The sequence below is a fragment of the Manis javanica genome, chromosome 9 (assembly GCF_040802235.1).
Source record: "Manis javanica isolate MJ-LG chromosome 9, MJ_LKY, whole genome shotgun sequence".
In the NCBI taxonomy this organism is placed as follows: Eukaryota; Metazoa; Chordata; class Mammalia; order Pholidota; family Manidae; genus Manis; species Manis javanica.
Genome location: NC_133164.1, coordinates 103,083,940 through 103,108,394, shown reverse-complemented (window position 1 = coordinate 103,108,394; position 24,455 = coordinate 103,083,940). Strand labels below are relative to the sequence as shown.

General features: G+C 36.7%; 1 protein-coding gene across 4 annotated transcripts in view; it reads left to right on the top strand.

The window, feature by feature from the left end:
* Nucleotides 1–24,455, top strand: part of DYM (dymeclin) — a 403,540-nt gene that overhangs the window by 143,380 nt on the left and 235,705 nt on the right. For all 4 annotated transcript variants that reach the window (XM_073213038.1, XM_073213037.1, XM_073213039.1 and 1 more), the window contains one exon: nucleotides 19,506–19,688. In XM_073213038.1, the coding sequence (XP_073069139.1) occupies nucleotides 19,506–19,688 (183 nt within the window). The remainder of the gene's footprint in view (nucleotides 1–19,505; nucleotides 19,689–24,455) is intronic.

Below are 24,455 nucleotides of genomic sequence, written 5' to 3'. Positions count from 1 at the left end.
TAGGTTGTTCCTCCCTTGAGGAATCTTACCCATCTCTGGCTAACCAGTCATCTTCCGGGGCCATACAGGGAAATGTAAAGTTGGTAAGTGAGAGAGAAGCCATATTGTTTGAAAAGGTTAGCTTTTTACTTCTTTGCATATTTATGCCCTGTGGCTTCTATGCCCAGCACTTGTCTTGAGGTATCTTTACCACTTGGAGGAATTATGATACTCGGTAAATTCGATATGAGGCACGAATTCTATTTAAGGGTTGTAATTAGGAAGGAAGAAGAAAGATATAGAGGTAGCAGACGGAAGAAAACATGGGAGGATTGATTATTTCTTTGACATATCTTCTTGTAGAGTACCTTAAGTATGTATAGGTTTTAAACTACTAACTAACTTGCACACACATATTAACATAATAGGAATACGGTGACATAAAAAAAGCAAATCTATAATTACCAGCCATCTCCAGTGAAGCCAAGAAAACCATTCAGGCACCCTAGGCATTTGTGAACATTAGTCTATGATGTGATGGATATTGTCCAACTGTACTTGAACAGTCTGAGAGAAGTCAGACAAATTAAAGCAACCCGTTTCTGGGATCTGTTCACATCCCATATGTTCTTTTAACCGTAGATAGTCTATAGTCGTAAGATTTTGGAGCGCTACAACTTGCACCCCTCCCAACTCCTGATTGAGTTCCAACAGTACAGATCCGGTCAAATTCGTTGTCTCACTGTATGCACATGCCAGCCTAGACATCTCCCTCCTCATTCCAATGGCAAGTCCAGGAAACGGTGGGGTGGACGCAGCCACAACCGCAGCATCGCCCGGATCCCTGTGGAGGCTTTTTGATGATCATCCCCCTGCACGAGACCTCCAGAGAGTGCTGATGCCGGATGCTCCTCCTCATATAATCGTATCTTAGTTCATTTTCTGGGTAGCCAAGCTAGACCTTGATCTTCTGCATAGAAATAAACAGACCCTTTGCCCACACTTTGACATGCCCTCTATACCACTGTGTAGAACTCATTGGAGGTCAGCACACAGGAACTGCTTTATTTTTATTTTTATTTTTATTAAGAGAAAGGAATATTATCAGAAAAGAGTACCTCCATAGCTGATCATCTGACACCCTTTAAGTGATCAACATTAAGGATATTTAAAGCATGCGTTGATCTTTGATTTACCAATAGTTTTATCCTATCAAGGAGTAATCCCCATTTTCTTTCTTTCTTTTTTTTTTTATCTTCAATCTACATTTACATGAAGAATACTATGTTTACTATGCTCTCCCCTATATCAGGTCCCCCCTAAAAACCACCTTATGGTCACTGTCCATCAGCATAGCAAAATGTAGAACCACTACTTGTCCTCTCTGTGTTGTAGAGCCCTCCCTCCCCTTTCTCCCTCCCCCCGCATGCATGCTAATCATAATACCCCCCTTCTTCCCCCCCCCCCTATCCCCCCCTGCCCCCCCCTCCTCCCCCGTTCCTTTCCCTTTGGTACCTGTTAGTCCATTTTTGGGTTCTGTAATTCCGCTGCTGTTTTGTTCCTTCAGTTTTTCCTTTGTTCTTATACTCCTCAGATGAGTGAAATCATTTGGTATTTCTCTTTCTCCGCTTGGCTTATTTCACTGAGCATAATACTCTCCAGCTCCATCCATGTTGCTGCAAATGGTTGGATTTTTCCACTTCTTATGGCTGAGTAGTATTCCATTGTGTATATGTACCACATCTTCTTTATCCATTCATCTACCGATGGACATTTAGGTTGCTTCCAATTCTTGGCTATTGTAAATAGTGCTGCGATAAACATAGGAGTGCATCTGTCTTTCTCAAACTGGGATGCTGCGTTCTTAGGGTAAATTCCTAGGAGTGGAATTCCTGGGTCAAATGGTAGGTCTGTTTTGAGCATTTTGATGCACCTCCATACTGCTTTCCACAATGGTTGAACTAATTTACATTCCCACCAGCAGTGTAGGAGGGTTCCCCTTTCTCCACAGCCTCGCCAACATTTGTTGTTGTTTGTCTTTTGGATGGCAGCTATCCTTACTGGTGTGAGGTGATACCTCATTGTAGTTTTAATTTGCATTTCTCTGATAATCAGTGATGTGGAGCATCTTTTCATGTGTCTGTTGGCCATCTGTATTTCTTTTTTGGAGAACTGTCTGTTCAGTTCCTCTGCCCATTTTTTAATTGGGTTGTTTGTTTTTTGTTTGTTGAGGAGTGTGAGCTCTTTATATATTCTGGACGTCAAGCCTTTATTGGATCTGTCATTTTCAAATATATTCTCCCATACTCTAGGGTTCCTTTTTGTTCTATTGATGGTGTCCTTCGCTGTACAGAAGCTTTTCAGCTTAATGTAGTCCCACTTGCTCATTTTTGCTGTTGTTTTCCTTGCCCGGGGAGATATGTTCAAGAAGAGGTCACTCATGTTTATGTCTAAGAGGTTTTTGTCTATGTTTTTTTCCAAGAGTTTAATGGTTTCATGACTTACATTCAGGTCTTTGATCCATTTTGAGTTTACCTTTGTATATGGGGTTAGACAATGGTCTAGTTTCATTCTCCTACATGTAGCTGTCCAGTTTTGCCAGCACCATCTGTTGAAGAGACTGTCATTTTGCCATTGTATGTCCATGGCTCCTTTATCAAATATTAATTGACCATATATGTTTGGGTTAATGTCTGGAGTCTGTAATCTGTTCCACTGGTCTGTGGCTCTGTTCTTGTGCCAGTACCAAATTGTCTTGATTACTATGGCTTTGTAGTAGAGCTTGAAGTTGGGGAGTGAGACCCCCCATACTTTATTCTTCTTTCTCAGGATTGCTTTGGCTATTCAGGGTCTTTGGTGTTTCCATATGAATTTTTGAATTATTTGTTCCAATTCATTGAAGAATGTTGCTGGTAGTTTGATAGGGATTGCATCAAATCTGTATATTGTTTTGGGCAGGATGGCCATTTTGACGATATTAATTCTTCCTAGCCATGAGCAGGGGATGAGTTTCCATTTGTTAGTGTCCCCTTTAATTTCTCTTAAGAGTGACTTGTAGTTTTCAGAGTATAAGTCTTTCACTTCTTTGGTTAGGTTTATTCCTAGGTATTTTATTCTTTTTGATGCAATTGTGAATGGAATTGTTTTCATGATTTCTTTTTCTATTGGTTCATTGTTAGTGTATAGGAAAGCTACAGATTTCTGTGTGTTAATTTTGTATCCTGCAACTTTGCTGTATTCCGATATCAGTTCTAGTAGTTTTGGAGTGGAGTCTTTAATATCATATCATCTGCAAATAGTGACAGTTTAACTTCTTCTTCTACCAGTCTGGATTGCTTGTATTTCTTTGTTTTGTCTGATTGCCGTGGCTAGGACCTCCAGTACTATGTTAAATAACAGTGGGGAGAGTGGGCATCCCTGTCTGGTTCCCGATCTCAGAGGAAATGCTTTCAGCTTCTCGCTGTTCAGTATAATGCTGGTTGTGGGTTTATCATATATGGCCTTTATTATGTTGAGGTACTTGCCCTCTATTCCCATTTTGCTGAGAGTTTTTATCATGAATGGATGTTGAACTTTGTCAAATGCTTTTTCAGCATCTATGGAGATGATCATGTGGTTTTTGTCTTTCCTTTTGTTGATGTGGTGGATGATGTTGATGGACATTTGTATGTTGTACCATCCTTGCTTCCCTGGGATGAATCCCACTTGGTCATGGTGTATTATCCTTTTGATATACTGTTGAATTCTGTTTGCTAATATTTTGTTTAGAATTTTTACATCTACGTTCATCAGGGATATTGGTCTGTAGTTTTCTTTTTTGGTGGGGTCTTTGCCTGGTTTTGGTATTAGGGTGATGTTAGTTTCATAGAATGAGTTTGGGAGTATCCCCTCCTATTCTATTTTTTGGAACACTTTAAGGAGAATGGGTATTATGTCTTCTCTGTGTGTCTGATAAAATTCCAAGGTAAATCTGTCCGGCACTGGGGTTTTGTTATTGGGTAGTTTTTTGATTACCATTTCAGTTTCTTTGTTTGTAATTGGTTTGTTTAACTTTTGTGTTTCTTCCTTGGTCAGTCTTGGGAGGTTGTATTTTTCTAGGAAGTTGTCCATTTCTTCTAGGTTTTCCAGCTTGTTGGCATGTAGGTTTTCATAGTAGTCTTTAATAATTCTTTGTATTTCTGTGGGGTCTGTTGTGATTTTTCCGTTCTCATTTCTGATTCTGTTGATTTGTGTTGATTCTCTTTTTCTCTTAGTAAGTTTGGCTAGAGGCTTATCTATTTTGTTTATTTTCTCAAAGAACCAGCTATTGGTTTCGTTGAGTTTTGCTATTGTTTTATTCTTCTCAATTTTGTTTATTTCTTCTCTGATCTTTATTATGTCCCTCCTTCTGCTGACTTTCGGCCTCATATGTTCTTCTTTTTCCAGTTTTGATAGTTGTGATGTTAGACTATTCATTTGGGATTGTTCTTCCTTCTTCAGGTGTGCCTGGACTGCTATATAGTTTCCTCTTAAGACTGCTTTCGCTGCATCCCACAGAAGTTGGAGCTTTGTGTTTTTGTTGTCATTTGTTTCTATATATTCCTTGATCTCTATTTTGATTTGTTCATTGATCCATTGATTATTTAGTAGCATGTTGTTAAGCCTCCATGTGTTTGTGAGCCTTTTTGTTTTCTTTGTAGAATTTATTTCTACTTTCATACCTTTGTGGTCTGAAAAATTGGTTGGTAGAATTTCAATATTGTGGAATTTACTGAGGCTCTTTTTGTGAGGTAATATGTGGTCTATTCTGGAGAATGTTCCATGTGCACTTGAGAAGAATGTGTATCCTGTTGCTTTTGGATGTAGAGTTCTATAGATGTCTATTAGGTCCATCTGTTCTAGTGTGTTATTCAATGCCTGTGTGTCCCTACTTATTTTCTGCCCGGTGGATCTATCCTTTGGGGTGAGTGGTGTGTTGAAGTCTCCTAAGATGAATGCATTGCAGTCTGTTTCCCTCTTTAATTCTGTTAGTATTTGTTTCACAAATGCTTGTGCTCCTGTGTTGGGTGCATATATATTTAGAATTGTTATATCCTCTTGTTGGACTGAGCCCTTTATCATTATGTAGTGTCCTTCTTTATCTCTTGTTACTTTCTTTGTTTTGAAGTCTATTTTGTCTGATTTTAGTACTGCAACCCCTGCTTTCTTCTCACTGTTGTTTGCCTGAAATATGTTTTTCCATCCTTTGACTTTTAGTCTGTGCTTGTCTTTGGGTTTGAGGTGAGTTTCTTGTACGCAGCATATAGATGGGTCTTGCTTTTTTATCCATTCTAGTATTCTGTGTCTTTTGATTGGTGCATTAAGTCCATTTACATTTAGGGTGACTATTGAGAGATATTTACTTATTGCCATTGCAGGCTTTGGATTCATGGTTACCAAAGGTTCAAGGTTAGCTTCTTTAGTATCTTACTGCCTAACTTAGCTTGCTTATTGAGCTGTTATATACACTGCCTGGAGATTCTTTTCTTCTCTCCCTTCTTATTCCTCCTCCTCCATTCTTCATATGTTGTATGTTTTGTTCTGTGCTCTTTTTAGGAGTGCTCCCATCTAGAGCAGTCCCTGTAGGATGCCGTGTAGAGGTGGTTTGTGGGAAGCAAATTCCCTCAGCTTTGCATGTCTGGGAATTGTTTAATCCCGCCATCATATTTAAATGATAGTCGTGCTGGATACAGTGTCCTTGGTTCAAGGCCCTTCTGTTTCATTGCATTAAGTATATCGTGCCATTCTCTTCTGGCCTGTAGGGTTTCTGTCGAGAAGTCTGATGTAAGCCTGATGGGTTTTCCTTTATAGGTGACCTTTTTCTCTCTAGCTGCCTTTAAAACTGTTTCCTTGTCCTTGATCCTTGCCATTTTAATTATTATGTGTCTTGGTGTTGTCCTCCTTGGATCCTTTCTGTTGCGGGTTCTGTGTAATTCTGTGGTCTGTTCGATTATTACCTCCCCCAGTTTGGGCAAGTTTTCAGCAATTGTTTCTTCGAAGAGACTTTCTATCCCTTTTCCTCTTTCTTCTTCTTCTGTTACCCCTATAATACGAATATTACTCCTTTTGGATTGGTTCCATAGTTCTCTTAGTGTTGTTTCATTCCTGGAGATCCTTTTATCTCTCTCTATGTCAGCTTCTATATGTTCCTGTTCTCTGGTTTCTGTTCCTTCAATGGCCTCTTGCATCTTATCCATTCTGCTTATAAATCCTTCCAGGGATTGTTTCACTTCTGTGATCTCCTTCCTGACATCTGTGATCTCCCTCCGGACTTCATCCCATTGCTCTTGCATTTTTCTCTGCATCTCTGTCAGCATGTTCATGATTTTTATTTTGAATTCTTTTTCAGGAGGACTGGTTAGGTCTGTCTCCTTCTCAAGTGTTGTCTCTGTGATCTTTGTGTGCCTGTAGTTTTGCCTTTTCATGGTGATAGAGATAGTTTCCCCGAGCTGTTATGAGTGACAGCTGGAAGAGCTTCCCTTCTTATTGGCTTGTGGCCTTCCTCTCCTGGGAGAATAGCGACCTCTAGTGGCTTATGCTTGGCAGCTGTGCCGCAGAGAGGGCTTCTGCTACCTGCCCATTTGCTATGGGGTTTATCTCCGCTGTTGCTGTGGGCGTGGCCTGACTGGGGCTGCTCCTCCAAAATGGTGGAGGCCCATTGGAGGGGGAGTGGCTGGGAGGGTATTTATCTCTGTAATGGGCCTCTGTGCTCCCTGCTTCCCAGGGGGTTCGAGTGCCCAGAGATCCCCAGATTCCCTGCCTCTGGGCTAAGTGTTCTGTCCTGCTCCTTTAAGACTTCCAAAAAGCACTCTCTAAAGCAAAACAACAACAGCAACAACGAAAGAGGGGGGGGCGGGAAAAAGGAAAAAACCCGATTTTCTTTGTCCTCAGGCGCCGGTCTCAGGCACCTGCTCACCGGTCTTTCTGCCTTGTTTCCCTAGTATCGGGGTCTCTGTCCCTTTAAGGCTTCCAGAAAGTACTCACGAAAAAAAAAGGGAAAAACGCGCGATTTTCTTTGTCCTCAGGCGCCGTTCTCAGGCACCCGCTCACTGGTCTTGCTGCCCTGTTTCCCTAGTATTGGGGTCCCTGTCCCTTTAAGGCTTCCAAAAAGCACTCACCAAAAAAAAGAAAAAATCCGCTCCTGTTTCTTTCCACCTGCCGGGAGCCGGGGGGAGGGGCGCTTGGGTCCCACTAGGCCGGGGCTTGTGTCTTACCCCCTTCGCGAGGCGCTGGGTTCTTGCAGGTGTCGATGTTGTCTGGATGTTGTCCTGTGTCCTCTGGTCTCTATTTTAGGAAGTTGTCTTTGTTATATTTTCATAATGCTATGTGGTTTTGGGAGGAGAGTTCCTCTGCTCTACTTACGCCACCATTCTCTGGTTCCATTATTTTTAACATAGGTTTTTCTGAGAGTCAGTTTGGTTAAACCTCAATAGTGTAATTAAGCATACTAAGCCACAGTATGTCTGATTCCAAATTGATTCTTTTTGGTTACTGATATTTTGAAATAAGTTTTATTCTTCATAGTTTTGAGTATTAATCTAATCCTAGAATTAATCCAAGTAATTTCTGTCAAAAATCTCATGTGTAATTCAGACTTCAATCTTGATTTGTATTTGAAGAAAGTAAAGAATTTCATATGAATATTTTTATATAAAAGGTAACAGTGTTCAATCTTGAGAAGTACAAAATTAAAAGTTATTATTTCCTGTTTAATATAAAAAATTTGTACAGGTCTTGGGGTACAAAGGAGTGAAACCCCAGCAAAGAAGGAAAGTCACTCATGTTAGGGCACTTCAGGCTCGCAGGGAAGACAGTCTTTAAGCCCGGGGTCAGCAGCAGTGCAGCCATGTGTAAGGGACGGAGGGGTTTATAGTATCATTGAACATTCTAGAAATAGTAAGGCCCTGTTATACTCATGGGAGTGACCTATTTTTTGGATAAAGCTTTTTGGAAGATACTTATGTTTCTCCTCCATCGTTAACTCACAAATCTGCATTTAAATGTTTTGTTGGGGACGCCTTGTTGCCAGCAGATGGAGGATGGTCAGGGTGCTGAGGAGTTAGAGACCATTTATCATGGGGAGATGTGGGGACAGAGCTTTTTCAGTCTAAAGAAGGGGACTCCTATGGAGGTATACACTGCCAGATGCTTAGAGGTGTGATGTGAGGACTTGTTTACTTTCTTGTAAGGCAAAATTTTCCAGTTTTAACCACGTCCATGCAACCACCATGATTTTGTCTTATTTGGGTACAGATTGAATTCCAATTTACTTACTATTTCACTTTGAAATGATTCAATTTTTCAAAATTTTAAGCATATTATTTACTCTGTCATTGTACTAAGTGGTAAAGTCCTTGAAAATTGTGAGCTTGATGTGCTGGTTATGTATATTTCTAATGTACATAACTAGTGGAGATATTTTTTTAAGTGCCACATTTGACTATCCCTCACTTCATCAGTGGTCCATGCATCATTTTGGGAAACAAGGCCTTAGGAGCCGACATTGGGACAGACGGAATGATGTTACTGGAAATCAGATCAGGGCCTCTTCAAAGGAAGGGTTGTCTGTGCTCTGAGCTCACAGTACCCTTTTCTTATTTCACAGATCCCAATTTATTTGCCTATGTTTTTGCATGTGGGTGTATGAGAGGATTTATCTCCGAGGACATTAGGTCTCCTATTCATTTTGTTTGCTTTATGCTTTACGTCTTAATATTGAGTGCCTGACTCCTCTTAGTTTTCATAAATGTTTATTTCAGAGGTGTGTGATTCTAGAGTTTTACTGAAACAAATGAATTCTATTACTGTTCATTGTTTTTCTTTTCTGAAAGCAGGTATCATCTTCATAAATACTGAACTATTTCAATGGTTTTATTTTTCAATTTTTCCTTTAGAGTTGTTCTATTTTCTTAAAGGAATAAAACTTATCAAAAAAAGTTCCATATGGCCTCTATTATGCATCAGATTCTGACAGGTTTCAAACTACAAAGGTAGATAAGATGTTTTACTGTGCTATGATTTAAAAAAAATTTTCCCTTTGTTCCTTTATGGAGTGTTTTTCTTTTCTCTTTTTTGAGATGGTCAAAGCATTTCTTTTGAGAGACAGGATGGGGGTAGTACATCATACTGTTTTGTGTTAGGAAAATGGCATTTAATTCAAAACTGTTCTAGGAACTAGTAGTCACCAAATATTTAAAGAGTGCTTTAAATGTAAACACATGTAATAAAGTGAAACTGTTAGTGACCTTTCCCTGCTTAGCACTGTAGCATGACTGGTCATAGTTTGTGATATGTATATTGCTATTTTACGTGCATTTTAAAATGAAAAAAAATAATTGCTAGAGATCTTGTTTACTTAACATACAGATTGATTACATAGAAAGAGGTACTTGAGGATTATGCCCTTTAGTAAAGCTACAACATCAAATATTATTTTTTCCTCATTAAGGTGATATTTTAATAAACTTCTTTTAAGAAATATTATTCAAAGTGTACCTTGTATACTGTTTTCAAATTTTATGGCTTCCTTTACTGCATGCTCACTTTAGAAATTAAAACATACTAGTGAGAAGAACAAATGACCTTTAGTTCCAGTAATCAAAGAAAACCACTGTAAGCATTATGGTATGTACTTACCATCATCATCTTACAAAAAGGGATGCATACTGCTTTTGTTTTTCTTAGTGGTAAACATTTTTATTTAAGTGTTACATACAGAAAAGCGCACAGTTACTATAGAGCCCAATTCATTATCATAAGGTGAATGAACATACATGTAATTACCAGTAAGATCAAGTAATTGCAGCACTCAGAAACCCCTCTCACCCACTCTCCCCTCCCAGCTGCAGAGGAAACCACTACCCTGACTTCTAGCATGATGCCTTAGTTTTGTCTAGGTTTGAACTTTATATAAAGTGTTATCATATGCCGTATAGTCTTTGTGTCTTCCTTTTGCTTATTTGTGGAATTCATGCATATTTTTGCATGAGGCATAGTTTGTTCATTTTCATTTTATTATTCCATTTTAAGACTATCTAACATTTTATTTATCCTATACACTGTAACATTTATTTGATTTATTTCCAACTTTTGGCTATTAAAATAGTGCTTTGTACATCCTTGTACATGTCTTAGCACACATGTAAGCATTTTATTGGGCATAAAATTAGTGAAATTGCTGTTGTGTATCATTCAACTGTAGTGGTTACAATTGAACAGTTTTCCAAATTATTTACACTGGTTTGCACTCTTACTCGAGAATACGAGAGTTCCACCTAACTCCACACCCATACCAACATGTTTTTGGAGAGGGAAAGGATGGAGTCAAGCTTATTGAGATATGATTTATATGCGGTAGAATTTTCCTTTTGTGTGTACAGTTCTACTAGTTTTAACAAGTACATGCAGTCATATAATGACCATAATCAAGTTACTGAACATTTCCATCACTGTTAAAAGTCCCCTCGAGTCCCTCTGTAGTCAAGCTCTAACAACTGGCCCTCCACTCTAAGTTTTACAGTGCAGACATTTATAGTTTGCATCAGTAATCCATTCATGAGAAACAGACATTCTGCTAACATGCTAATCTGAAACCCATTTACTATTATTTTAACTGTTTAAAATTGTAATGTTCATAATAACCCAAAATATACAGCTAGTTTTCTGAAGCACACTAAATGCCTATGATGAAGTAGCAGACTAGTGTTTTCAAATAAAAATGTTTAAATCATGGCTTCCTGATGAAGCAATGATTGTTAACAAACATTTGTTTTGTAAATAGTAACATATTCTCTTCCATTCTAGTTATTTTTTCCTCACTTATTTTGCTCCCTTTCCCAGAATTTTCTTAAACACCTTATGAACTTTGGCCTTACTGTGTAACACTTAGAAAAATCAAGGGCTCAATGTGACAGGTCTTATAGAAACACATGTAGGTGTGTGTGCCCAGTGGGTCCATCAGTGTCTAATCCAGTACCTTGTCCTTTGCCCAGTCCGTAGCAGACCCTTACTAAATGGTGAACGTATGTAAGTGCCAGGCAGTCAGGGCACGTTTGGGGACGTGAATTTCCTCTGTGGCTAGTGTGTGACCCTTTAAAGAAATCAACTTCAGAGAACTTAAGTGCCCCAGTGTTTGCCCTGGAATGCATGTTTAATGTCTTCATTGGTAAGCTGTCTTCCCTTATTATTTCACTATGCTTATATAGGAAAGGCACAGGAGTTTTAAGAGTTAGATATTTGTTGGGTCATTATGACAATTAAAATTGGTTTATAGTTTGAATGCTGGTCTCCTCTTTCTGCTGTTAACTTCCTCAAAGGCAAAGTGTAACTTTTTTCTTGGCATTTTTGTTACATGGCTGGGGCCTAATCCTAATTGACATTCTTTATGTGTTTATTGACTAGATTAATTAGCCTTTTGTTGTGTTGCCTCTAGCAAAATTTTCATACATGTTTCTAATAGCTGACCTGTCTTCTCTTTAATTCTCTCATGATTCCTGGTTTGTTACATTATTATATGTTCAAAATAATATGAATGTGACTCTTTTTAGCAGATTTTTATAATCTTGGATGACAGTATACAGTGTATAATTTTTGTTCTGGTTGAATAATTACTGTTTTGTAATGTATTTGTTAGATACAAGAAATCAGTTATAGTTGGGCAAGTAGCATGGTCAATAATATGAAAAACAGTAACTTAATTTTGTCTCATAAAATGTTTATTTTTGAGTTCAGAAAGTTTTTTTTTAATGAATTCTTTTTTTTCCTGATTATTATGTTTATTGATGTTTCAGTTAGTCACACTTTGTATTTTCCTCACATTTGTTATTGTTAAGGATAAATAATCTTGAGTCAATACTTTAAAAAAATTGAATCATCAACACCCAATTTGTTCTTTTAATTTTAGTACTTTTAGCTTTCATTAGATGAACTTCAAGAGTTTATTTGGAGGATCTGAAAGACACAAATGAAAAACTTTGGAGGCCATCCTTAATTTGGTTTTTAGAACAGAAGGAAATATACTGTAACTTTCCCTTATTTTTCTGGTGGAGAGAAATTATTTTTTGCCAACAGGAAAATGCAATTCCACTAAGATTCTTGGGTCATAGATCAGAGGTTTGGATCAGCAAAAGAAATGAACTTTTGGAAGAATTCTGGTTCAGTGTTATGGGCCAGTTTAAACTACAATGTAGGCGATGATGGCAGGCTGTCTGCCTTCTCCCATAAAGAAAGGCAGTGATGTTTACCAGAGAAAGGAGGGTGGGCTTGGGGGTGAGGGTGGAGGTAGGGTAGGGGAGCTTCTCAATAAAATGTTAGTTTGTCTGACATTACAAGCAGCTCCTCAGCACTCTTAAAAAACCTGAAGGGGAAAAAAAAAAGAGTTTAAAGAGAGACAGAATTTTGTGGAATTTGTCCTGGGAGAGTCAACTGTTGTTTCCAATACTAAGGAAGATACACAGCTGTGGAGAGAATCTAAACAAACAAACAAACACATTTTCTCTTGGAGACCATTTTGTGATTATTTCTATTGGCAGAGTGAACTTTCTATTTTGATTTTCTCTGCTTCTAATGCTGGGGCACACGGTAGTGGATATAGAGGTAGAAGACAGGGAACATACTCTTAAGTAGAAAGGAAGTGACTGGAAGTTTTTTTTAATGTCAAGATAAACAACAAGTCATTTCCAAAGCAAACAATAGTTGGCTACCTGTTGTACTTTCTTACATAATTTTGATTTTCTTATTAAATATCTCAAGTTTCTCAACTGTATCAGGAACACTGTTTTGAATACATTTAAATTTGTGATGTGCAATGAACAATTGTTAGTTGATGATTTTATCCAAATATCCAGATTTTCTTAATGAAGAGAGAATACAGTACTTAACAAAAACTACCCTGTCTTCCTCAATCATCTTAAAATCCTTCCCGCATTAAAAAGAAAATGTTTCCTAATGATTTCTCTTGCTAGGCTTCAAGTTTGCCTATACCTACACTGATTTTATACTCACAGGCTGTACATTTTGAGATTCTGTGTGTATTCTTCTGGGAATCTCTCAGACTTGGACAGGAGGGCCATTTACCACTCCTTCCAAATAATAGCTTCAGAGTTAGTGGTAAAATTAATTGAGTCCCAGAAAAAGTTTGAGATTTTTAGGACCATAATTACATAAGAAGTGGGGTATTGATAAGATACCCAAGAAGTAGTTTTATATTGTGTATTCAAGAAAAAATGGAAAATACTAGAAATGAACAAATGTTCATACTGAATTCCTTACAGTATAAAGAAGAAATAAGTGTCCTGCTTGTGTTAGGTCAGAAAAAATAAAATTTATCAGTTTTGCTAATTTTGCTCTCCATTTAAAATTTCTTTACAGAAGCATTTAATTTCCGTAACAAAGGTGTTCTTATAAAAATGGCATCTGCCCATAGTAATAAGTAAAAAAAAAAAAAATCAGATGTGTACAAAGATTAAAATATACCCATTGCCACCATCCTGGGTGTGATCAATGTGATCATGTTGGTGGTTGTCCCTTCAAAATGATCAGCAGGTGCTTTCTAAAAATAAAAATTCTAAAGTTGTGTCCTTAGCCCAAGTGTGTATTGCATTACATTTCTGGGGTTGATTATGGGAATTTTCTTCATTTCCTCACTTCTTACTGTTTTTTAGCTGTCTAAGTTATGCTTGAGTTACACCTATGTTGTAAAAGAGCCAAAAAAGTGAACACTGAACAAAAATATGAGACTCCTTCAATCCATCTTCACTCTTAACTCTTCTCCATGAGCAAAGATAACCACTGTCAACAGTGCCCGTGCCAACCCGCTGTAGGTGATTTACATGCTTAAATAGGTGTACTTACAACTCTTTAAAGAAAGAGGGCGTTCTTTCTGTGTGTATGTACTGTTTTGTGATTTGCCTTTTCACTGATAATACTGATGAAGTTTTTCCATATCCTACATAATCATATACCAGTGGGGTCTCATGTTATTTATGTTTTATTTTACACTTCTTTTTAAAGAAATAAATGAATATATTCTTACTGCCAAAAATTTGACCATGTAAATCAAGCAAAAGTCCTTGGATTCCATGCTGGAAGTAATTTCTATTAACCAGTGTGATGCACACTTTGTCATTCTATTTTTAAAAACAGTATATTTATATACATACATATGCATATATATGATTTTGTGATTAATTTTAAAATTATTACTTCACTTTTTCTGCAGCTTGCTTTTTTTACTTAGTGGTATACCTTAGAGATATTTCCTTGTTAATAGATATCTACCTCTTTATACTGTATTCTGTAGTATAGATTAACCATAGTGTATGTAACCATTTGCTATTGATCCACATCTTTATTATTTTTATTACCTGAAAATTATAAACAATATTAGAGTAAATATTCCTATAATATCCATCTTTGGGTATGAGTTTTCTCTAGTGTAAGGAAAAAAATATGTTGTATTTATGGGGATTTTTAATTTAATTTTTAATTTCATTTCATTTTTAATTTCAGTGAGAACTGCCAAATATCTTACAAAAATCTGCTACCACTCTGATCTCTCACTGTTGGTAATTTTCTATACCTTTCCCAATACTGAGTGTTATAAATCTTAAAAGAATTTCTTTTTATGGATGATTTCATTATCGTATTAATTAGTTTTCTCTTTTTATTGCTTCAGACTTTTACTGCCCATTTTTATTTTGAATTGTTGGCTTTTTCTTACTGATTTGAGGGGGTATCTTTAAAAAATAAATGCCTTTTTTGGTCTTAGGGTTGCATATGTTTTCACCTCTCTTGTCTTATTTGTGATATATTTCATCACATAAAAGTATTTAGTCAAATTACTAATTTTTGTGTCTTTGTGAATTTTGTTTCTTGGCATGAGAAAAAGACTTTCTCAACTCAAGGTTTATACACATACTTGTAGAAATGATTAAATTCTGTTGTCCAAAAGACATAGAACTTTATCTTTTTCTTACTGATTTAGAATACTACTGTAGCATGAAGTTAACTCTCAAGTACATGTGGTTCTATTTCTGAACTCATTTATGTTCTATTGAACTATTTGTCTTCTTCCAGTATTACACTTTTAAATGACTATAGCTTTATAAAAATTTTTGCTATTGGATCAGAGCATTCTTTCTCAGGTCAGTCCTTCTCAATAATTTTTTCTTAGGTATTTTTTTTTTCAATTAAGGTATCATTGGTATGCAATCTTATGAAAATTTCACATGAGCAACATTGTGGTTGCAGCATTCACCCATATTATCAAGTGCCCCCACTTCCATTGCAGTCACTGTCTATCAGCATAGTAAGATGCTATAGTCACTGCTTGTCTTCTTCATGCTGTGCTGCCTTCCCCATGACCTACCTATACTGTGAGTCCTAATTATAATACCCCTTAATCCCCTTCTCCCTCCCTCCCCATCCACTCTCCCCAGCGACTTGCCTTTGGTAACTGCTAGTCCATTCTTGGAGTCTGTGAGTCTGCTGCTGTTTTGTTCCTTCTGTTTTGCTTTGTTGTTATACTCTACAAATGAGTGAAATCATTTGGTACTTATCTTTCTCCACCTGGCTTATTTCACTGAGCATGATACTCTCTAGTTTCTTCCATGTTGTTGCAAATAGTAGGATTTGTTTTCTTTTTATGACTGAATAATATTTCATTGTGTATATGTACCACATCTTTTTTATCCATTCATCTACTGATGGACACTTTAGTGGTTACTTCCATATGTTGGCTATTGTAAATAGTGCTGCAATAAACATAAGGATATGGAAGTCTTTTTGAATCAGGGATCTTGTTTTCTTTGGGTAAATTCCTAGGAGTAGAATTCCTGGGTCAAATGGTATTTCTATTTTTAGTTTTTTGAGGAACCTCCATATTGCTTTCCACAATGGTTGAACAATTTACATTCCTACCAGCAGTGTAGGAGGGTTCCCCTTTCTCTGTATCCTTGCCATCATTTGTTGTTTCTTGTCTTTTGGATGTTGGCCATCCTAACTGGTGTGAGGTGATATCCCATTGTGCTTTTAATTTGCATTTCCCTGATGATTAGTGATGTGCAGCATCTTTTCATGTGCCTGTTGGCCTTTCGAATTTCTTCTTTGGAGAAGTGTCTGTTCGTATCCTCTGCCCGTATTTTAATTGGGTTATTTGTTTTTTGGGTGTTGAGGCATGTGAGCTCTTTATATATTTTGTATGTTAACCTCTAATCGGATAAGATGGTTATGAATATATTCTCCTATACTGTAGGATGCCTTTTTGTTCTACTGATGGTGTCCTTTGCTGTACAGAAGTTTTTTAGTTTGATGTAGTCCCATTTGTTCATTTTTGCTTTTGTTTCCCTGGTCTGAGGAGATGCATTCAGGAAAAAGTTGCTCATGTTTATATTCAAGAGATTTTTGCCAATATTTTCTCTGAGTTTTATGGTTTCATGACGTACATTCGGGTCTTTGATCCATTTCGAGTTTACTTTTGTGTATGGAGTTAGACAATAATCCAGTTTCACTCTCTTACATGTAGCTGTCCAGTTTTGCCAACATCAGGTGTTGAAGAGGCTGTTGTTTCCCCATTGTATGTCCATGGCTCCTTTATCGTATATCAGTTGGCCATATATGTTTGGGTTTATATCTGGGCTCTCTGTTCTGTTCCATTGATGTATGGTTCTGTTCTTGTGTCAGTACCAAATTGTTTTTGATTATTATGGCTTTGTAGTAGAGCTTGAAGTCAGGGAGCATAATCCCCTCAGCTTTGTTCTTCCTTCTCAGGATTGCTTTGGCTATTTGGGGTCTTTTGTGATTCCATAATGAATTTTAGAACTATTTGTTCTAGTTTGTTGAAGAATGTTGTTGGTATTTTGATAGGGATTGCATTGAATCTGTTGATTGCTTTAGGCAGGGTGGCTATTTTGACAATATTAATTCTTCCTATCCATAAGCATGGGGTGTATTTCCATTTATTAATGTCTTCTTTAATTTCTCTCATGAGTGTCTTGTAGTTTTCAGGGTATAGGTCTTTCACCTCCTTGGTTAGTTTTATTCCTAGGTATTTTATTTTTTATGCAATTGTGAATGGAATTGTTTTCCTGATTTTTCTTTCTGATAGTTCATTGTTGGTGTATAGGAATGCAACAGATTTCTGTGTATTAATTTTGTATCCTGCAAGTTTGCTGAATTCACTTATCAGTTCTAGTAGTTTGGGGGTGGATTCTTTAGGGTTTCTTATGTACAATATAATGTCATCTGCAAACAGTGCCAGTTTAACTTTTTCCTTACCAATTTGGATACCTTTTATTTCTTTGCGTTGCCTGATTGCTGTGGCTAGGACCTCCAGAAGTATGTTGAGTAAAAGTGGTAGGAGTGGGCATCCATGTCTTTTTCAATCCTAGGGGAAAAGCTTTCAGCTTTTTGCTGTTAAGTATGATATTGATTTTCTTACATATTTTTACATGCAGCAATATTCTATTAATACTGTATTAGAAAATATTACATAAATTCCTCTCAGTTTTTTGATAGTGTTTATACTGAATTTTAGGTTAATTTTAGGGTTGCAGATCTGCAAAATTGAGTCTTTTTATCTAGAAATATTTTGTCTGTGTATTAATTGAGATCTCATATGGCCTTCAGTCTCAAGTTCTGTGGTTATCTGCTTAAAGGCATTACACATTCCACTTGTATTTATACCTGAATATTTTATTGGATTTGTTGCTATTCTAACTGGACTTTCTAATTAGTTATGGTGGATGTATAGGCAGGCTTCTGATTTTTTTACATGATAAGTCCTTTTAGCTGTGGAAATATACTGAAATGTATTAGTTCTAATAGTGTGTCATCGCTTCTCTTGATGTTCTAGAGCAGCTGTGTCCAGTGGAAATATAATGTGAGCCATAGATTGAGTCCATATATGTAATTTAAAATTTTCTAGTGGGCATTTAATAAAGTAAAAAGAAACAGGTGAACATGTAAGAACATGTTCGTTATGCTTCAGAAGATTGGAGACTGACGAGAATTAGGCTTGAGATGGATTAGTGATTGTGCATTGAGCATTGACCCCCCTATACAGAATTTTATTGTTGTTAACAACCATTTGATCAATAAATATGAGAGATGCCCTCTCAAAAAAAAAAAAGAAAAAAAAGAAACAGGTGAAGTTTAAGCTTAATGTAGTATATCAAAATATTGTAATTTTATCATGTAATTTTAATAATGCAATCAATATTTTAAAAGTTAGAGATTTTTACTTTTTTTCTTGTATTAAGACTTCAGAATTTACAGTACAATTTGGACTAGTCACATTTCAGTTGTCCAAGAGTGGTCAGTAACTAGTGGCTACTATATTAGACAGTGCACAGTCATATTGCTTGCAAATAAAGAAGTTTTTTTCCTTTTTTTTTTTTTTCTCCCTTGCCTTAATGTTTTTGCTTGGAGGACCAGTAGTTAAAGGCTGATGCTGGTGATATTAATGGGAATTCTTCTACTGTTTGACCAATGCAGATTTCTGATTATAGAGTTTAGAAACCAGGGAGGTTTCTCTCCTTTTCCAGTTTATAAGAATTCTTTTTCTTAAAATTAAGAACAGGTCTTAAATCTACTAATAAAAAATATTGGCATCTGATGGGGGGAGTCTAGTAACCATAATGTTGCCCATGTAACTGTAGATTAATGATACCAAAAAAAAATACTGGCATCTATTGAGATGACCATATTTTCTTTTCCTCCATCTTTCATAAATAAGGAGAAGTAAGCTAGCAGATTTTTAAATGGAAATAATTCTTGCATTTCAAAGACAAAACCTTCTTGATCATGATACATTTATTTTAACAATTTTCTACAAGATTTCATCTGCTTTTGTGTTTGATTTAGGCTATCTAAAAATATCTAATTTATTTCTATCTTTTGTCCACTTTATCAAGGAAGTTTTTCTCAACTTTTCAAATGAGTTGTGTAGATATGATTTTTATTTTATACTTTGAGACTGCTTTATAATATGAGAATTATCTGTACTTGGAGGGTTTGGTAAATCTTACAATCTGGACTTGGTTTGTATTTTTGGTTTAGCTCTTTGGCTCTGTTTTCCACTTTTCTAAGGTTATTTGCCCATTCAGGTTTTTGTTGTCTTTGGCAATCTTTGATATTTTGTATTTTCCTAGATATTTTACTTTAATATTTTGCTTAGGTTTTCAATTATATTGATATATACTTGTACAGGAAGTTTTCTTATAATTATTTATGTTTTTATCTGTAAAAAAATTATATATATAAGAAATTTAATAATGGTTATCTATTGTATGAAGAAATGGAATTATGGGAATGAGGAATGATAATCTTTTAAAATTTTATATCTGTGGGCAGTATGATAATTTTCAAATACTGAACTTGTTTTACTTTCATAATCACAAAGGTATTATTTCAAACTTTTAAATATGAGAAAGTATAGAATATAGTACAGAAGTGTATTTATTTTACCAGTCCCAGCAATATCTTAACTGTGTGTTTGTTCTCCTCTCAAGCTGGACTCTGGACTGTCTTCACCCTGGGTGGTGTGGGCAGCAAAGCAACCGCCACTCCAGAACTTTCTTCCCCTCTGGCCAACCAGAGTCTTCTGCTTCTGCTGGTGCTGGCCAACCTGACAGATGCCGCAGATGCTCCCAACCCCTACAGACAGGCCATTATGTCCTTCAAGAATACACAAGGTTTGTGATATTTTTTTTCCCTGTATATTCTCTCTAATGAGGAAAGAGGATATTGTTGCCCATACTGTTTATTGTCTTATAGTTGTGTAGATGACTCTCAATTTCTGTATGTTCATACTGGTTAAAGAGGAGAAAAAACTTAGATTTTTCTGTTTGTATTCTCAGGAAAGTCAAATAAATTTTAGATGAGGGCTATCATTCCTTAAGTCCATTGAAATTTACATTTCTTTTGTTGGTAACCAAGCCAGCATGTGCTTAATTTGGATCTGCCTGTCCTATTTGTTAGGGATAGGAATTAACCTGGAAAACTCCAAATGAAAGGTTTTTTTTGAAATTTTTCATGTAAAGTCTATGTTCCACTTAGAACAGAATGCAGCAAACCTTTTTTGTTGCAAAGGGGCAGATGGTTATAAGAGTCATGTCGTTTCTGTCACCACCTCTTAAGTCTCCTGTTCTAGCACAAAAGCAGGCATAGATAATACATGAGCAAGTGAGCACGGCTGGGTTCCAATAAAATATTATTTCCAAAACAGGTGGTGGGCTATCTGTGGGCTATAATTTGTCAAGCCTTGAAGTAGATAAGAGCAGGAAAAGATAGTCCATGTTGAAACAGTAATCTTTAATCAAAAGATTACACTGTTAATCAATGTGATTAATATGATAGATTTGCAAGACGTATCCAATATGAATATAATTAAGATAGGTAAGAAGTACAGTTATTGCATAGGAACATTTTTAAGGCTTCTGATGCTCTTTGCCTTGTTCCTTCCCAGAGCTGTGCTAGTGTATGTCTCTTATAGACAGTGGATAAGTGCCAGTTAGTTGTACCTTTCACAATTATGATACCATAATTTGTAGGGGAATAAGGAGGCTCTAAGAGTTTGATAGATAAAAGATGAAAACTCATATATCTAAAAGTACTTTTCTCTTCCCATCGGTATACTCTTCTTGGTGACAGTGTGGCTTAAGGTTAAGAAAGCAAGTTTTGGAGTCAAGCACAGTTCATGCCACACTTCTGTCACTTCAGAGCTGTGAGGCCATTCACAGTTTGCTTAGTCTGAATAAATCTCAATGGCTTTGTTTATGGAATCAAGATAATATCACCTAATAGTATTTGCATGAGTACCAAGCAGGGTAAGGTTTTTAAATGATTGGCTTAGATTTTGCCACGTAAGTGGCATTCAGTATGTGGTATTTATATCATTACTTTTGCTGTGCAGGCCAAATGTTACTATTTAGGGTTGACCTCCTTGGGATAGTCATCTTTTGGAGATCATTTGGTACAGTGATTCTGACATTGACTTTAGGGTTAAACTGACAGTTCAGATCCCAGTTTTTATTCTTTAGATATACCAGTGTCTGTATCTGTAAAACAGGGGTTATAATCTCTACTTCACAAGGTTCTTACAATAATTAAATGAGCACTTTACATAGTATGGACTCTCTAAATTATTGCTGTTATAGCAAGCAATATAATATAGTGCTAACAACAGAGGCTGGTTGTACTTTACTCAGGGCTAATCTTGGAAAAGTTACTTAATCTCTCTAAACTTCAATTTCATGCTTTGTGAAACTGGTCAGAATAATGAGATGGCTGTTGCATGGGTTAAATAAGGGATCATATTAGTAAAGCTATTAGTGCAGTGGCTGGTTCCTAGCACTTATTAGCTAGTAAGGTATATGTGGTGTAGTTACGCATGACACATGTGCAACACACATACCCTGTTTGCAGTCAGGGATAATACAGGTTGGCAAACCGGTTATTTTGCTTCCATTGTAAAGAGGTAGAGCATGTCCAGAATCTTCCTCCACTGAGTCTTCAGTAGATTCTGTGACATTTGCATACTTGCAGTAATGTGCTGCCCTTCTTTTGCCGTCCCTTGCAAAAATAAGTCAGTGACACAAAACAATTCTTTTTGTAAGTGTCAGAATACAGTGCTGGGTTGAAAAAATAACCTATATTCAAAATGTGGAGGGAAAGGTTAGGGCACTTTGTAGTAAAATTGAAGACATTAAAAAAAATTTTTTTTTATGTAAGGTATTATTGATATACACTCTTATGAAGGTTTCACATAAAAAAATAATATGGTTACTACATTTACCCATATTATTAAGTCTCCACCAATACCCCAATGCAGTCACTGTCCATCAGTGTGTTAAGATGCCACAGAGTCACTATTTGCCTTCTCTGTGCTACACTGTTCTCCCCGTTGCCTTCTCTGTGCTACACTGTTCTCCCCGTGATCCCCCATACCATGTGTCCTAAACATAATACCCCTCAATCCCCTTCTCTCTCCCTCCCCACCTGTCCTCCCCCACTCCACCCTTTTGGTAACCACTAGTCCCTTCTTGGAGTCTGTGAGTCTGCTGCTACTTTGTTCCTTCAGTTTTGCTTCATTGTTATACTCCACAAATGAGGGAAATCATTTGGTACTTGTCTTTCTCTGCCTGGCTTATTTCACTGAACAGCTCCATCCGTTTCTTTGTTATGGCCAAATAGTATTCCATTGTGTATATGTACCACATCTTCTTTATCCATTCATCTACTGATGGACACTTAGGTTGCTTCCATATCTTGGCTATCGTAAATAGTGCTGTGATAAACATAGGGGTGCATATGTCTTTTTGAATCTGAGAAGTTGTATTCTTTGGGTAAATTCCAAGAAGTGGGATTCCCAGGTCAAATGGTATTTCTATTTTTAGTTTTTGAGGAACCTCCATATTGCTTTCCACAATGATTGAACTAGCTTACATTCCCACCAGCAGTGTAGGAGGATTCCCCTTTCTCCGCATCCTCGCCAGCATTTGTTGCTCTTAGTCTTTTCAATGCTGGCCATCCTGACTGGTGTGAGGTGATTTTGTGGTTTTAATTTGCATTTCCCTCATGATTAGTGATGTGGAGCATCTTTTCATGTGCTTGTTGGCCATCTGAATTTCTTCTTTGGGGAATTGTCTTTTCATATACTCTACCCATTTTTTAATTGGGTTATTTGCTTTTTGGATGTTGAGTCATGTGAGTTCTTTATATATTTTGGATGTTAACTCTTTGTCATATATGTCATGTACAAATACATTCTCCCATACTGTAGGAAGCCTTTTTGTTATACTGATGGTGTCCTTTGCCGTACAGAAACTTTTTGACTTGATGTAGTCCCATGTGTTCATTTTTGCTTTTGTTTCAATTGCTCGAGGAGATGCATTCAGGAAGAAGTTGCTCATGCTTATATTCAGGATATTTTTGCCTTTATTGTCTTCTAAGTGTCTTATGGTTTCATGCTTTACATTCAGGTCTTTGACCCATTTCAAGTTTACTTTTGTGTATGTGGTTAATCAATAATCCAGTTTCATTCTCTTGCATGTAGCTGACCAGTTTTGTCAACACCAGTTGTTGAAGAGGCTGTCATTTCCCCATTGTTTGTCCATGGCTCCTTTATTGTACATTAATTGACCATATTTGGTTGGGTTTATATCAGGGCTCTCTAGTCTGTTGCACTGGTCTATGGTTCTGTTCTTGTGCCAGTACCAAAGTGACTTGATTACTGTGGCTTTGTAGGAGAGCTTGAAGTTGGGGAGCATAATCCCCCCAGCTTTATTCTTCCTTCTCAGGATTGCTTTGGCTATTCAGGGTCCTTTGTGGTTCCATATGAATTTTAGAACTATTTCCTCTAGTTCACTTGAAGAATGCTGTTGGTATTTTGATAGGAATTACATTGAATCTGTAGATTGCTTTAGGCAGGATGGCCATTTTGACAATATTAATTCTTCCTATCCATGAGCATGGGATGTGTTTCCATTTATTGGTATTTTCTTTAGTTTCTCTCATGAGTGTCTTGTACTTTTCAGAATATAGGTCTTTCACTTCCTTGGTTAGGTTTATTCCTAGGTATTTTATTCTTTTGGATGCAATTGTGAATGGAATTGTTTTCCTGATTTCTCTTTCTGCTAGTTCATTGGTAGTATGTAGCAATGCTACAGATTTCTGCATATTAATTTTGTATCCTGCAACTTTGCTGAATTCACATATTAGATCTACTTGTTTTGGAGTGGATTCTTTAGGGTTTTTTAAGTACAATATCATGTCATCTGCAAACAGTGACAGTTTAACTTCTTCCTTACCAGTCTGGATGCCTTTTAATTCTTTGTGTTGTCTGATGGCTGTGGCTAGGATCTCCAGTACTATGTTGAATAGAAGTGGGGAGAGTGGGCATCCTTGCCTTGTTCTTGATCTTAAAGGAAAGCTTTCAGTGTTTGTCATATATGGCCTTTATTATGTTGAGGTACTTGCCCTCTATACCCATGTTGTTGAGAGTTTTTAGCATGAATGGGTGTTGAATTTTGTGAAATGCTCTTTCAGTATCTATGGAGATGATCGTGTGGTTTTGTCCTTTTTTTTGTTGATGTGGTGGATGATGTTGATGGATTTTTGAATGTTGTGCCATCCTTGCATCCCTGAGACGAATCCCACTTGGTCATGGTGTAAGATCCTCTTGATGTATTTTTGAATTCGGTTTGCTAATATTTTGTTGAATATTTTTGAATCTATGTTCATGAGGAATATTAACCTGTAATTTTCTTTTCTTGTGGTGTCTTTGCCTGGTTTTGGTGTTGGAGTGATGTTGGCTTCATAGAATGAGTTTGGAAGTATTCCGTCTTCTTCTACTCTTTGAAAAACTAAGGAGGATGGGTATTAGGTCTTTACTAAATGTTTGATAAAATTCAGCTGTGAAGCCATTAGAACCAGGAGTTTTGTTCTTAGGTAGGTCTTTG